Genomic DNA, 14,281 nt, shown 5'->3' with positions numbered 1-14,281 from the left:
GTTACAGCCTTATTCTAAAATGTTTTTTTTTGTTTGTTTTTTTAATCCTCTCATCAATCTACATACAGTACCCCATTATGACGAAGCAAAAACAGTTTTTTAATGTTTGCAAATGTATTAAAAATAAAAAAAGAGTAATACCTTATTTACATAATTATTCAGACCCTTTGCTATATACTCGAAATTTAGCACAGGTGCAACCTGTGTCCATTGATCATCCTTGAAATGTTTCTACAACTTGATTGGAGTCCACCTGTGGTAAATTCAATTGACTGGACATGATTTGAAAAGGCACACATCTGTTTATATAATGTACTACAGCTGACAGTTCATGTCAGAGCAAAAACCAAGCCATGAGGTCGAAGGAATTGTCCGTAGAGCTCCGAGACAGGATTGTGTCGAGGCACAGATCTGGGGAAGGGTACCAAAAACATTTCTGTAGCATTGAAGGTCCCCAAGAACACGGTGGCCTCCATCATTCTTATGGAAGTGGTTTGAAACCACCAAGACTCTTCCTAGAGCTGGCACAAAGCCAAACTGAGCAATTGGGGAAGAAGGGCATTGGTCAGGTTGGTGACCAAGAACCCGATAGTCATTCTGACAAAGCTCCAGAGTTCCTCTGTGGAGATGAGAGAACCTTCCAGAAGGACAACCATCTCTGCAGCACTCCACCAATCAGGCCTTTATGTTAGAGTGGCCAGACGGAAGCCACTCCTCAGTAAAAGGCACATGACAGCCCGCTTGGAGTTTGCCAAAAGGCACCTAAAGACTCTCAGACCATGAGAAACAAAATATTCTGGTCTGATGAAACCAAGTTTGAACTCTTTGGCCTGAATGCCAAGTGTCACGTCTGGAGGAAACCTGGCACCATCCCTACGGTGTAGCATGGTGGTGGAAGCATCATGTTGTGGGGATGTTTTCAGCGGCAGGGACTGGGAAACTAGTCAGGATCGAGGGGAAAGATGAACGGAGCAAAGTACAGAGAGATCCTTGATGAAAACTTGCTTCAGAGTGCTCAGGACCTCAGACTGGGGGGCGAAGGTTCACATTCCAATAGGACAACGACCCTTAGCACACAGCCAAGATAACGCAGGAGTGGCTTCAGGACAAGTCTCTGAATGTCCTTGAGTGGCCCAGCCAGAGCATGGACTTGAACCCGATCAAACATCTCTGGAGAGACCTGAAAATAGCTGTGCAGCGACGCTCCCCATCCAACCTTACAGAGCTTGAGAGGATCTGCAGAGAAGAATGGGAGAAACTCCCCAAACAGGTGTGCCAAGCTTGTAGCATCATACCCAAAAATACTTTAGGCTGTAATCGCTTCCAAAGGTGTTTCAACAAAGTACTGAGTAAAGGGTCTGAATACTTATGTGAATGTGATATTAAATTTTTTTTAAATGTTTTTTTTTCTGTCATTATGGGGTATAGTGTGCAGATTGATGAGGGGAAAAAACGATTTAATACATTTTTGGTTAAGGAACTAACGTAACAAAATGTGGGCAAAGTTAAGGGGTCTGAATACTTTTCAAATGCACTGTATATGTGTTTGCAGTGTGTCTGTGTCTACTCTGTGTGTGTCTGCTCTGTGTATGCTGCTCTGTGTAGGGGCGTAGGAGCCCCCCCCCCCCCCCCCCCCCCCCACCCCAATGTTAAAAGCAGGTAACATGCCCCCCCCCCCCCCACACACACACACAAGTATTAATATAAAAAAATAGGAACTCTCAGCTTACTGAGTTACAAAGGTAGAATACACCGGGTGCAATTTCAAAATGTGGTTGTGCATCAGCAGTTTTTATCTTGTTATGTCAGTCACTGAGAGTCACTCAATTAGCCATGTCAGCTCAAAAAAAATGCATGTCTAGCCAGCTATCTAAACTTGTAGTAATTATGGTTGAATTACCGACCGGGGGGCCCCCATTGATTTTGTTAGTCACTCTCACTCAGATATTATATTAAAGACTGAAAACATTTCTCTCCAGGAAATTGCAAGACATTTGTCTCATGGGGCGGAGTAGAAATAACCACCAACTAAATTTCATTTAGGGCCCCCAAACGCTAGGGGCGACTCTGACTGCATGTGTGGGTATGGATGTGTGTAATCAGACCTGATAGCCACTGCAGCCCCTCGTGATGAGTTCTGATTTTTTGAAGCCCCGACCCCCATCAAAGTTTCCCATCCTTGGTCTACAGCAGGGGCATTCAACTCTTACCCTACGAACCTGCTGGTTTTCTCTTCTTCCTGATAATTAATTACACCCACCTGGTGTCCCAGGTCTAAATCTGTCCCTGATTAGAGGGGAGCAATGAAAAAAAAGGATTGGAACTGGCTTCGCGGTCCAGAGTTGAGTCTGAGGGGTCTTGGGCAGCGTTTCCCAAAATCGGTTCTAGGGAACCCAAGGGTTGCACGTTTTAGTTTTTGCCCTAACACTACACAGCGTATTCAAATTACCAAAGCTTGTTGATTAGTTGATTATTTGAATCAGCTGGGTAGTGCTAGGGCAAAAGCCAAAACGTACACTCTTTGGGGTCGCATGGGCCGAGTTAGGGAAACCCTGGTCTAGAGGGTGTATTGAATGTGTTAACTTAATTCAGGAGTGAGGCAACGATGATGAGACCCACACACAGACAGATAGGCAGAGAGGGAGAGCAGGTAAGATAGTGAGAAGGGCCTCTCGAAGCTCATAGAGTTCATAGACTGATGACCTGTCATAGTGTGAATCAATCGGAATGATCATATATGGTCTCTGATGAAACGATAGCAGCTTAAGTCTAGAGGGTGTATTGCATGTGTTAACTTCATGCATGAGAGAGGCAGCCATGATGATATAAAAAAAATATATATATAATTTTGCAGAGTGGAGATTCATTAATTTCAGTTTGACCTTTCATGCATACCTTTTTTATTTATTAAAAAGTTTTTAACACAGTATAATAACTGTATTATAAGTTGACAATATTACAATAAGTTTCAACCCATACTGTATGTAGAGCAGCAGTTGTAACAACCCATACTGTATGTAGAGCAGCAGTTGTAACAACCCATACTGTATGTAGAGCAGCAGTTGTAACAACCCATACTGTATGTAGAGCAGCAGTTGTAACAACCCATACTGTATGTAGAGCAGCAGTTGTAACAACCCATACTGTATGTAGAGCAGCAGTTGTAACAACCCATACTGTATGTAGAGCAGCAGTTGTAACAACCTGACATAGTGGAAGACAGAAAAATACTAGGAAATGAATCATACAGTAGCAGAGACAGAGTACAAAATGGTTGTGTAATTGAATATATGCACATTAACGGTCACACTGGTATTCAGTACAGTACAAATGGCCACGGCCCTCAAGACTGATTGGACTGTATCGGAGTAAATGCCCCTCTACAAGGGCCCCCTTAGCCTTGTACATTTGACCATTTGTAAGTTCGTATTTTTCTGTATCCTTTTTTCAATTCAATAGAAATTATCATTTAAAACCAATTTTTTCAACAACAAAAAATCCCACGTAGCAAAATAGTTCCCCCCCAATGTCATTGTCGCTTCAACGCCCCTGGCTCTGTGTGTGTCTGGTCTGTGTGTGTCTAGCCCGTGTGTGTCTGGTCTGTGTGTGTCTGGTCTGTGTGTGTCTAGCCCGTGTGTGAGTCCTGTACCTCTGAAGGGTTTGAACTTGTTCTCCAGGTCAAAGTCGTGGCGTCCCAGCCTGGCCAGGTCAATGCGGAGGTCAGGACAGATGGCATACTCCTCCAGGGTCCTACTCACCTGGGCAATCTTCTCCATCACCGTGTCCGGAGATGGGCCTATGGGGGGGGGGGGGGGGGCACAGTTACCATGGACACCAATGTTTGCACATTATGTGACCTGTTCCTGGTTTATGGTTGTTATACAGTGGCTTGCGAAAGTATTCACCCCCCTTGGCATTTTCCCTATTTTGTTGCCTTACAACCTGGAATTATAATTTATTTTGGGGGGGGGGGGTTGTATCATTTGATTTACACAACATGCCTACCACTTTGAAGATACAAATTATTTTTTATTGTGAAACAAACAAGAAATAAGACCAAAAAAATGAAAATTTGAGCGTGCATAACTATTTACCCCCCCAAAGTCAATACTTTGTAGAGCCACCTTTTGCAGCAATTACAGCTGCATTCCCCTCCTTTCCCCTGTAATTATTCCCCAGGTCGTTGCTGTAAATGAGAATTTGTTCTCAGTCGACTTACCTGATAAAATAACGGATAAATAAAAAAAATTATGTATTTTGGGGTATGTCTCTATTAGCTTGGCACATCTAGCCATTGAAATTTTTGCCCATTCTTCAAGGCAAAACTGCTCCAGTTCCTTCAAGTTGTATGGGTTCTGCTGGTGTACAGCAATCTTTAAGTCATACCACAGATTCTCAATTGGATTGAGGTCTGGGCTTTGACTAGGCCATTCCAAGACATTTAAATATTCCCTCTTAAACCACTCAAGTGTTGCTTTAGCAGTATGCTTAGGGTCATTGTCCTGCTGGAAGGTGAACCTCTGTCCCAGTCTCAAATCTCTGGAAGACTGAAACAGGTTTCCCTCAAGAATTTCTCTGTATTTACCGCCATCCATCATTCCTTCAATTCTGAGCAGTTTCCCAGTCCCGGCCGATGAAAAACATCCCCACAGCATGATGCTGCCACCACCATGCTTCACTGTGAGGATGGTGTTCTCTGAGTAATGAGAGGTGTTGTGTTTGCGCCAGACATGGTGTTTTCCTTGATGGCCAAAAAGCTAAATTTTAGTCTTATCTGACCAGAGTACCTTCTTCCATATGTTTGGGGAGTCTCCCACATGCCTTTTGGCGAACAACAAACGTGTTTGCTTATTTTTTTCTTTATGCAATGGCTTTTTTTCTGGGCACTCCTCTATAAAGCCCAGCTCTGTGGAGTGTACGACTTAAAGTGGTCCTATGGACAGATACGCCATTCTCTGCTGTGGAGCAGTGCAACTCCTTCAGGATTATCTTTGGTCTCTTTGTTGCCTCTCTGATTAATGTCCTCCTTGCCTGATCCGTGAGTTTTGGTGGGCAGCCCTCTCTTGGCAAGTTTGTTGTGATGCCATATTCTTTCAATTTTATTATTATGGATTTAATGGTGCTCAGTGGGATGTTCAATGTTTCTGATATGTTTTATAACCCAACCCTGATCTGTACTTCTCTACAACTTTGTACTTGACCTGTTTGGAGAGCTCCTTGGCCTTCATGGTGCTGCTTGCTTGGTGGTGCCCCTTGCTTAGTGGTGTTGCAGACTCTGGGGACTTTCAGAACAGCTGTACTGTATGTATGTCTAAGTCTCTGAACAAAGTGTGTGTGTGTGTGTGTGTGTGTGTGTGTGTGTGTGTGTGTGTGTGTGTGTGTGTGTGTGTGTGTGTGTGTGTGTGTGTGTGTGTGTGTGTGTGTGTGTGTGTGTGTGTGTGTGTGTGTGTGTGTGTGTGTGTGTGCGTGCTATCCCAGGGGATCATGTCTATCGCAGGTAAAGCCCACCAGGTGATGTTGCAGGGGGTCCATGAACTCTACGAGCTGGATGAATCCCCGCAGGTGTGGGGGGAGGAGCCTAGGGTCAACCACCTAGTCTTCATAAGTCAGCACTGTGTGTCTGTGCATAAGTGTGTGAGTGTGTATGAATGCATTCTTCTGATGCGTACCTCACTCAATAAAGCCTTTGTATCCTCTCACCTCTACAGGGAGAAACCTGGACAAAGAGAACCTACAGGAACAGTTCATCTCAACAGTACTAAAGGTGGGGGACAGGAACTAAACAAGAACTCCCTTCTCTCTCCTCACTGAACTATTCTAGTTTATTCCTGATACACTTCACATGAGGACCTACCTACTGCAATTGTGTTAATCCTCATAATCCTGTTGTTCCACTACAGTCCAGGAGGACCTCAAAACGTTATGGTATTTACTGTTAATGATGACTACATGCCAAATCTGATAAGCATCTTATTGACTACAATACAGTCAGGTTTTACGGAGCGCCAATTGTTGAGACTTGGTGAAATTGGGCCCCTTGCTCACGGGCCAGATGCTATGAGGAAACATTAGATTAGTGTGTGAGCGGACTTAATCCATAATCAACCATGTTGGCTATCTCATTACCCAGTGATATACCCGACCCTCAATCAAGATAAAGCGACAACTTGAAAATAGAGATGACATTAGCGCCCTTACTGTCATTTTCTCTGTAAATGATTTGAAACCCTAGAAACCCTAGAAGGCCAGCATCTCGGAGTCGCCTCTTCACTGTTGACGTTGAGACTGGTGTTTTGTGGGTACGATTTCATGAAGCTGCCAGTTGAGGAATTGTGAGGCATCTCTTTCTTAAACTAGACACTCTAATGTACTTGTCCTCTTGCTCAGTTGTGCACCGGGGCCTCCCGCTCCTCTTTCTATTCTGGTTAGAGCCAGTTTGCGCTGTTCCGTGAAGGGAGTAGTACACAGCGTTGTACCAGATCATCAGTTTCTTGGCAATTTCTCGCATGAAATAGCCTTAATTTCTCAGAACAAGAATAGACTGACGAGTTTCAGAAGAAAGTTATTTGTTTCTGGCCATTTTGAGCCCGTAATCGAACCCACAAATGCTGATTCTCCAGATATTCAACTAGTCTAAAGAAGGCCAGTTGTAATGCTTCTTTAATCAAAACAACAGTTTTCAGCTGTGCTAACATAATTGCAAAAGGGTTTTCTTATGATCAATTAGCCTTTTAAAATTATAAACTTGGATTAGCTAACACAACGTACCATTGGAACACAGGAGTGATGGTTGCTGATAATGGGCCTCTGTACACCTATGTAGATATTCCATTAAAAATCATTTGTTTCTAGCTACAATAGTAATTTACAACATTAACAATGTCTACGCTGTATTTCTGATCAATTTGATGTTTTCTTAATGGACAAAAAATGTGCTTTTCTTTCAAAAACAAGGAAATGTCTAAGTTACCTCAAACTCTTGAACGGTAGCGTATACTGAGATCATGTGACACTTAAATAAAGTCCACCTGTGTGCAATCTAACTAATTATGTTACTTCTGAGGTAATTGGTTGCACCAGATCTTATTTAGGAGCTTCATAGCAAAGGGGGTGAAAAAATATGCAAGCACCACTTTCCATTTATTATAATTTGAAAAAATATTTACCAAGTTATTTTTTCATTTCACTTCACCAATTTGGACTATTTTGTGTATGTCTGTTACATGAAATCCCCCCCAAAAAATCTATTTAAATTACAGGTTGTAATACAACAAAATAGGAAAAACGCCAAGGGGGATGAATACTTTTGCCAGGCACTGTACATGTTTAAGAACAGTGAAGCCTATGGTGGCATTTTAATGCACAACTGTTATTCATAGGAAGTTAAATAAAAAATGTCTCTAGATTGAGAAGTCATATTACTGAGAAGTCATCATCTTCTATGTACCATGTGAGGATTGTAAGACGCTACTGGAGTCATGTAGACATTGACAAAGTGAACATTGTGTAGAATCCTTTTGAGAGCCACAGTCTGTGGGCTCTGAAAGATAACTACTGTTGCGTGAGGACATGAGGGATGAGGAGAGCAACACCACTTTGCTCTATTTATACGACTGGAAGATGACTGAGATTCCACAGTAAAGCCCTGGGGACTCGGAAGGCCTGTCCATGATGGAACTTCAGGAATATGTGAGTATTCCTTGTTAAGAGAATACACGGATAATTGCTAGGGCTGTGAGTGGGCTATGGTGCCAACTCTCTTAACTCAGTCATTAAATCACCAATATTGTATTCATATAGCACTTTTAACAAACACATTTATAATAAAGAGTCCACTAATAACCTGGGCATAAAGCCAAGAAGAGCAAGCACAAGTATCAGAAAACTTCTTAGGTAGGAGGACATCCATCAATCCTTTTAACTCACTGACAGATTGACAGGCTGGCAGGTTGACAGCAATCAGTCAAATAAGCAGCTCACCTCCATTGGCCACGTTGAATTTGACCCCAAAGTCTCCCCCGGGGCCTCCTGGATTGTGACTGGCTGTCAGGATGATTCCACCAATGGCCTTGATCTTCCTGATGATGCAGGACACAGCAGGGGTGGAGAGGAGGCCGTTGTGTCCAATCACCAGCCGACCAATCTGAAAGAAACAGACAGGGGGAGAGTTTGAGGAACTTCAGCTGACTGAATCTCATTCTGGGACCTATGTTCGTATTGAAGTAATTAATCGTATCATACATTAATCAAGACTAAGGCATGTACAAACATCGCAACTCAAGAATGAAAAGGCCTATTATTGTAGACTAGCTCAGTGTAGCTTACAGAATGATTTAATTCGCATTTCTTTATTGTAATGAGCTTCATGTCATGCATTTAGTCAAGAGATGTTTTCTAGAACTGGTCATGTGGCTTATGTCATGACGCTCAGGGCTTCATCTTTCCAGACCAGATGCGTCCAGAATTTGGCACGGACTGAGGTTCCAGACGTTCTATCAGGCTTGGACTAGGCTACATTCCAGACAGTCGTCATGGGCGTCTACATCCATTTATTGAAGTCGCGCGAACACTCTCGCGTGATCTGTCCCTAGGCTATAGCATCTCAACTATTCTAAATAAAAGTGTCTTCATTCATGTGGAATTCATTATTATGACGTCGGCGCATCTCCTCACTTTCAGGATTTCGAGAGAGAGATACTCTTGGCTCTATTCAATCAAACCTGGTTACCTTGTTTTTGGCATAAGAGCAAAAACATTTATATGGTTTGAAAACAAAATCAAATCAGCTGTGTTAATGACAACATATCTCTCCCCGTAAAAAAATAATATATTTGTATATTTAAACCTATCCCAGACATCGCTTTGGATCGAATAGTGCCCTTTGGGTGCGCACTTAACACCTGCCATGCCCTGTCAGCGACCCGTTGTAGGTCTACACGCCTATCATCATCCATACTCAGCCCCCAGAATTTCACAAATATTCTTTCAATGTCTTCCCAGCGCTTATCTCCTGTGAGTTTGGCTCGTGGCCACTAAACTGGGTATCCCCTAAACTTCGAACGAAGCAGGGAGGAATGTAGCTGAGTGGCGCGTGGGCAGCAGGGAACGAGGGATTGAACAGCTGGTAAGGCAGGAGACATTAAGCTGGGCAAGCAGAAAAATAGACCCATCTCAAAACAAATATATTCCTCTCAGTTTTTCCTTTAGGTATTTCACCAAGCTTGTTGTCGCATAGATCTGAGAATAGACTGCTGTCCTTTCCAAGCGCTCTGCGCAATTGGTTAAAAGGCTCCGCCACTCACGCAGGTCCGCGCACGCACGCACGCACGCACACACACACAAACACACGGACACTGGGAGAGGCAGGGAAGAATATAGCTTTAGGTTGTAACATAGCCTGCCTATCTATATGCACGTACGCCTATCGCCATAAATCTGAGTGTTGTTAAAACTAGGCCACTGGATTGATTTATCGTTTCAGAGGCGCATAAACAGAGCAGGCTTTGCTAGGTAAACTAGCGTACAGCATTCCCTTGTATGCACTTGACTGGAGTTTCCGCTGTATAAACCATAGTTTATACGACCCATGGGCATATGGAGGATTAACAATAAAATACCATGTTTTATTATGCTATTTCTGTGCTTCGTTTATCATGATCATTATCATCATCATCATCATTATCATCATCACGAACCCTGAACCATTCCAAACTTTCTGACATGACATCCTTGTCTTACCCCGTTGGCAGCGGCCATCTGAACTATAATCTCGGTGGCTGCTCGGCTGAAGTAGCGTCCGTCGCTGCCCACCACCATCGTGCATCCCTGGCGGTCTCTCAGGTCGATGGACGACAGTACACTTTGGATGTAGTTCTGCAGGTAGTTCTTCTTGCCCTCGAACACAGCCGTCTTCCGCCGCAGCCCGTTGGTACCGGGCCGCTGGTCATCAAACGGGCTCGTCTGGACCGTTACCACGGGAATGGGGTTCGTCTCCATCCTCCGCACAAGAACCCACCGGGAGTGGCGGGTCGACTGGCTATACCGGGGATGACTCACTGTCGGCTGGATAGAGGTGGAGAGTCAAACATACGTAGGAGACAGACTGTGTTAGGGAGGTGAGAGGTTCAGTGATGTTCGCTCTAGCCCTCCAGAAGTAGCACTTTCGAGGGAGGTGGGGTATGCGCTTACGCAATGACAGCACACCAGCGCTTTCCAGAGGGATGGCTATTAAGATGATAAATCCCCGTCAACAAATTCCTTGGCTTGTAAACTCGGTTTGAGATATATGCTAGTTATAGGCCTGCTGTCGGTTTTAAACACATGCCACAGAAAACTTGCAGCGAGAGCTTTGGATAGGCGAATGAAATATTAAGCCAAGTCTTCTCTTCCGCCTGACAACTCCCTATTTTCCAAATAAGCCCGACTCTCCACAAGGACGTGCGCCTGCCAAAATCAGGGAGGGCCAAAAGCCCCTACAATCAGCTGCGCCTCTGGACAAAAATAGCCCGGTGGAGTACGGGGAGAATTGTGTCGGGCTGGGGCTGTAACCGGACAAGGCAAAGCACTGTCAGTGTCAGTGTGCGAGCATTAAGCGGTTAACGGTCAAAGACATGCGGAAAAGTGACGAGGCAGGACCTGAGGGCGCACTGTTGGCCATGGGCAAAGCAATGCGTCAACTGTCCCACATATTTGGCAATATAGTACATGGTAAAGTAAAATAGACTAGTTGGTTTTAATATGATACTTTAAGCGAATGGACTAGAATGATAACATGAAATCCACTCCCTTTTCAAGATAACTAAACTGTGACAAAAAATGGAGTGCGTCTTTTTTAATGGCAGCTCTCTCTATCTCTCTCGCTCTCTTTGTACTATAATGCATAAAAGCTAACATCAGAAGAGCAAGATGCGTTATTGGTGGCCAGAGAGAAGCATATGGGCTTGTTCACTGATGCATAATTTAGTGGACAGCGCAACCAGGAGCAAAATCAAGGAAAGACATTTTTGTAAAACGTGCTTTGCAAAATTGTAGCCCTATTGGTCCTATAAAAGTAGTTGTCTGTATTGAAATGCATTAAACCTGGGCCACACGGTGGCAGCATTGAACTGGCTTACAGCTGGATGCAGACGTTCTCAAGTTTTCATTCGATTTTGAAGGAAATTAAGATGGAATCAATTGTATTTTAATGGGTATTTAATGTGTTTAAAAGCGATTCAATTAAATATTACAATAATGATTTGCAATAAAACAAAACAGGGCATGAAATTCGCACTGATGAGACCGATCTCTTTTAGTGACAAACAAGAGTTGTTTCGCCAATTACAGGACAAACAACATTTATATGAGCCTACGCTTACAATAATTCACAATAACAAGATCTTAAGTAGATCATATACTGTAATTTACTGTTCAGATGCCTATTTTGCCTTTTCGCGAAGTAATTCTGTGTAATATATTATAGTCCTGCTAATTTAGACCTGGTTTTCCAGAAATTTAAATTGAAAACCTTTAGATGCAATCATTTCCTCAGGTTATTTTGTACTAATAGATGGCATCTTTAGCAGTCAATTTCTAAGTGTAATAAAATATGGGGAAGGAAATAAGTTGGCCTAAGCATAATCAAACACCGCAACAACAAAAAAACTGACGGTACGGTCAAACTATTTTTATTGTTTAATTTCAATGACGAAAATCAAAATACAATGGATTTTTAAACATTTGGCAAAAGTGGTTCCACTTTCACATTGACACCATATTTTAACAAATATATTACCAGTCTACATATGTACATTAACTTCATTTGACATACTGTATTCAACATTGAATGAACATAAACAATATGCAGTTTAATTAAATCATTTCTTTGAGAAACGCGTAAACGTGCCTCCATTGGATCATGTTATCACTTGTATACAAACACAGAGGTTTCTTTGGTTAAAGCTGTAACAAACAAACACTTCAACAACTACGGTAAGGCGTTTGGACATTTGGGCAGAATGAAGTCATTGGAGCTGGAATCAGGCTCGGGAACCAAACAAGCAGGGCCCGTGAGAAGACCAACAGAACAATGAGGGTTGGAGTTCTGTGGATTTGAGTTATGTGATACATAAGGAAAGGTTCTAGTCATAATGCTGTCAATACTGAATGAACACTTCGTATGTGTGTCGCTCGCAGACTTCTGTACTGCGGGAGTTGCTGCGCAAAGTTGCTTTCTGAAGTCCATGGGGGCAACTACCTTACAGCTGCTGCTTAGACTCGGGTATGGTAGATAGGAGGAAGGTAGCATCACGAGCCCGTCCTGAACCGGCATATACCAGAGAGGGGCAGCCGGTACGCTCACTTGGCTTTGGACGCAGTAAGGCCGGTAACAGCTAAAGTTTGGGTAAAACATGAGTCCATCTTTCATATACTCCGGCTGGTTTCTCTTAAACCTCTTCCTGCGCCGGAGAAAGCTGCCGTTGTCAAACATGTCCTCAGATGCGGGGTCCAGAGACCAGTAGTTACCTTTTCCTGCGTTTCCAGGCTCTCTCGGAATCTTGATAAAGCAGTCGTTGAGTGACAGGTTGTGCCTGATGGAGTTCTGCCACGCCGGAAACTTCTCCCGGTAGTAGGGGAACTTGTTGCTGATGAAGTCGCAGATGCCACTCAGCGTCAGTTTCTTCAGAGGACACTGTAAGATTGCCATGGTGATGAGAGCGATGTAGGAATACGGGGGTTTTACAGAACCGTGAGGTCTTCCCAATGAAGGTGTGTCTGCACAGAAACTATTCTCGCTCTCCCCAGATGAGTCGAACTCAGAGCAGTCCAGTTCGACGCTGGACTCGGCGGATGAGCTAGGCTCCCTGGTGTTGTCCGTCCGGTAGTGAAGATGCCGGTCAAGGAGAGGCTCGTCCTCTCCCGCTATGTATACTTCATCCTCGTCCAGTGGCAAGCCAGTCTGCTGGGACGTTTCATACTCCTTGGAGAGGGTCATGGCTCAGACCACAACGTCCACACACGCGTGAAAGCGAAACTCTTACCACCGTATCATTAATTCTTAACATGCGTAAAAGCGTCTTCTCTGACTTTCTCGGCTCCTCCGGTCCCTGTGGTCCTGGTCAGCCTGTTTATGTTGACCGGGAGTTTCCTTTTTTTATTTTTATTAGTGGGCTGTTGTTGTACCCCCCGCCCTGCCACAGCCCAGTCACACCCAGACCTATCAGAGTAGTCCCTCGCCCCAGGGTGTCAGGGCAGACAAAGGGAAAACTAATCCGGAGAATCCTCACATACATAATTGATCTAGTATGCAGACACCTCAAAGTTCATGAAGCATAATACTTTTAAGTGAAATACACGTATCAAATGTAGACCTATATATAATGATTTATTACAAAGCGAGGGTAGAATCAGATGGTGATTTTAGCAAGATCCCCCATGCGTATCCAGGTCCGTCTATAAAAGTTTCCCGCTCCAGACATGGCACATTATGTCTACAAATGCAAATACATTGCGGTCAACTTTATAACCTTAATTGGTATACAGTGTGTTCAACTTTATTCGCGGTCAACATTAGACCGATAACCTTGGCACATTTCCTGTTCAATTAGGCCTATTAAAAGCTACGCAGGGCCTGCGCCCGGCAGAGAATAGAGTAGCACAGTAGCTCGGCTGGAGCCGGGGATGCGATGTGAAGTTTGAACACCACGCCTACGCCTGATAATAAACGCAGCGTTTTACCCCCCAGACCCCCGTGGTTTCCTTAAGTTTGCCACCTCGGGATGCCCGCAGGTGGTGTGACCGTGAAAATGGCCGTGGGACAGCTCCCCGTGGCCGGGAGAGTAAAGCGGCTATAGAGGCAACTTAACGAGCCAATAAGCATCAGAATCGGTTTGAACACTGCGCAGCTGCACGGTGAGCTATAGGGCTACGGGACATAGCCGGGGTGAATGGCCACAGCAATTTAGACGCACATGTAGAACTAGGCCAGACAATGATGTTAGAAAATGACATTTTAACAAATTTAACTGTGTTTATATATTGGGTAAAATTGTAAACGTAGACTATAAGCCAAAATGTATTTGACTTAAGACAAACCATCCGAATTTACAGGGCTATTCTCCGTCTAATTAGCCGTTTACTTCCACGTATTTTATTTAAATTCGTTATTTTACATGAATCGCATAAATAAAACTCCCTAAATCTTCTCACTATGGCAAATTCCTTGACTGAGACTTGTCAGCATAATTCTTAGTAATTCAGAATGTGAATGGGGACCCCATGCAACGTCACTTCACAACAACAA

At 43.7% G+C, this 14,281-nt stretch overlaps 2 protein-coding genes across 2 annotated transcripts in view; both read right to left on the bottom strand.

Annotated features, from left to right (window-relative positions):
- Nucleotides 1-10,569, bottom strand: part of pgm5 (phosphoglucomutase 5) — a 40,368-nt gene extending 29,799 nt beyond the window's left edge. Inside the window, exons 1-3 of the mRNA XM_055920200.1 lie at nt 9,739-10,569; nt 7,981-8,143; nt 3,650-3,796 (exon numbers count right to left, since the gene is read on the bottom strand). Coding sequence (XP_055776175.1) covers nt 3,650-3,796; nt 7,981-8,143; nt 9,739-9,996 — 568 coding nt within the window. The 5' untranslated portion in view covers nt 9,997-10,569. The remainder of the gene's footprint in view (nt 1-3,649; nt 3,797-7,980; nt 8,144-9,738) is intronic.
- Nucleotides 10,570-11,430: 861 nt separating this feature from the next.
- On the bottom strand, nt 11,431-13,086 carry foxd5 (forkhead box D5). The gene has a single exon (XM_055920201.1). It carries the CDS (start codon nt 12,971-12,973, stop codon nt 11,966-11,968), a length of 1,008 nt encoding a protein of 335 aa, XP_055776176.1. The 5' UTR covers nt 12,974-13,086; the 3' UTR covers nt 11,431-11,965.
- Between the last annotated feature and the right edge of the window lie 1,195 nt (nt 13,087-14,281).

This window comes from Salvelinus fontinalis, chromosome 4, assembly GCF_029448725.1.
Source record: "Salvelinus fontinalis isolate EN_2023a chromosome 4, ASM2944872v1, whole genome shotgun sequence".
Classification (NCBI taxonomy): Eukaryota; Metazoa; Chordata; class Actinopteri; order Salmoniformes; family Salmonidae; genus Salvelinus; species Salvelinus fontinalis.
Note: the sequence above shows the minus strand (reverse complement) of the source record. Positions and strands in the feature narration are given on the sequence as shown.

Bases quoted from the DNA above. Each gene is read 5' to 3' on its own strand.
- foxd5 (XM_055920201.1), bottom strand. From the start codon at position 12,973: ATGACCCTCTCCAAGGAGTATGAAACGTCCCAGCAGACTGGCTTGCCA.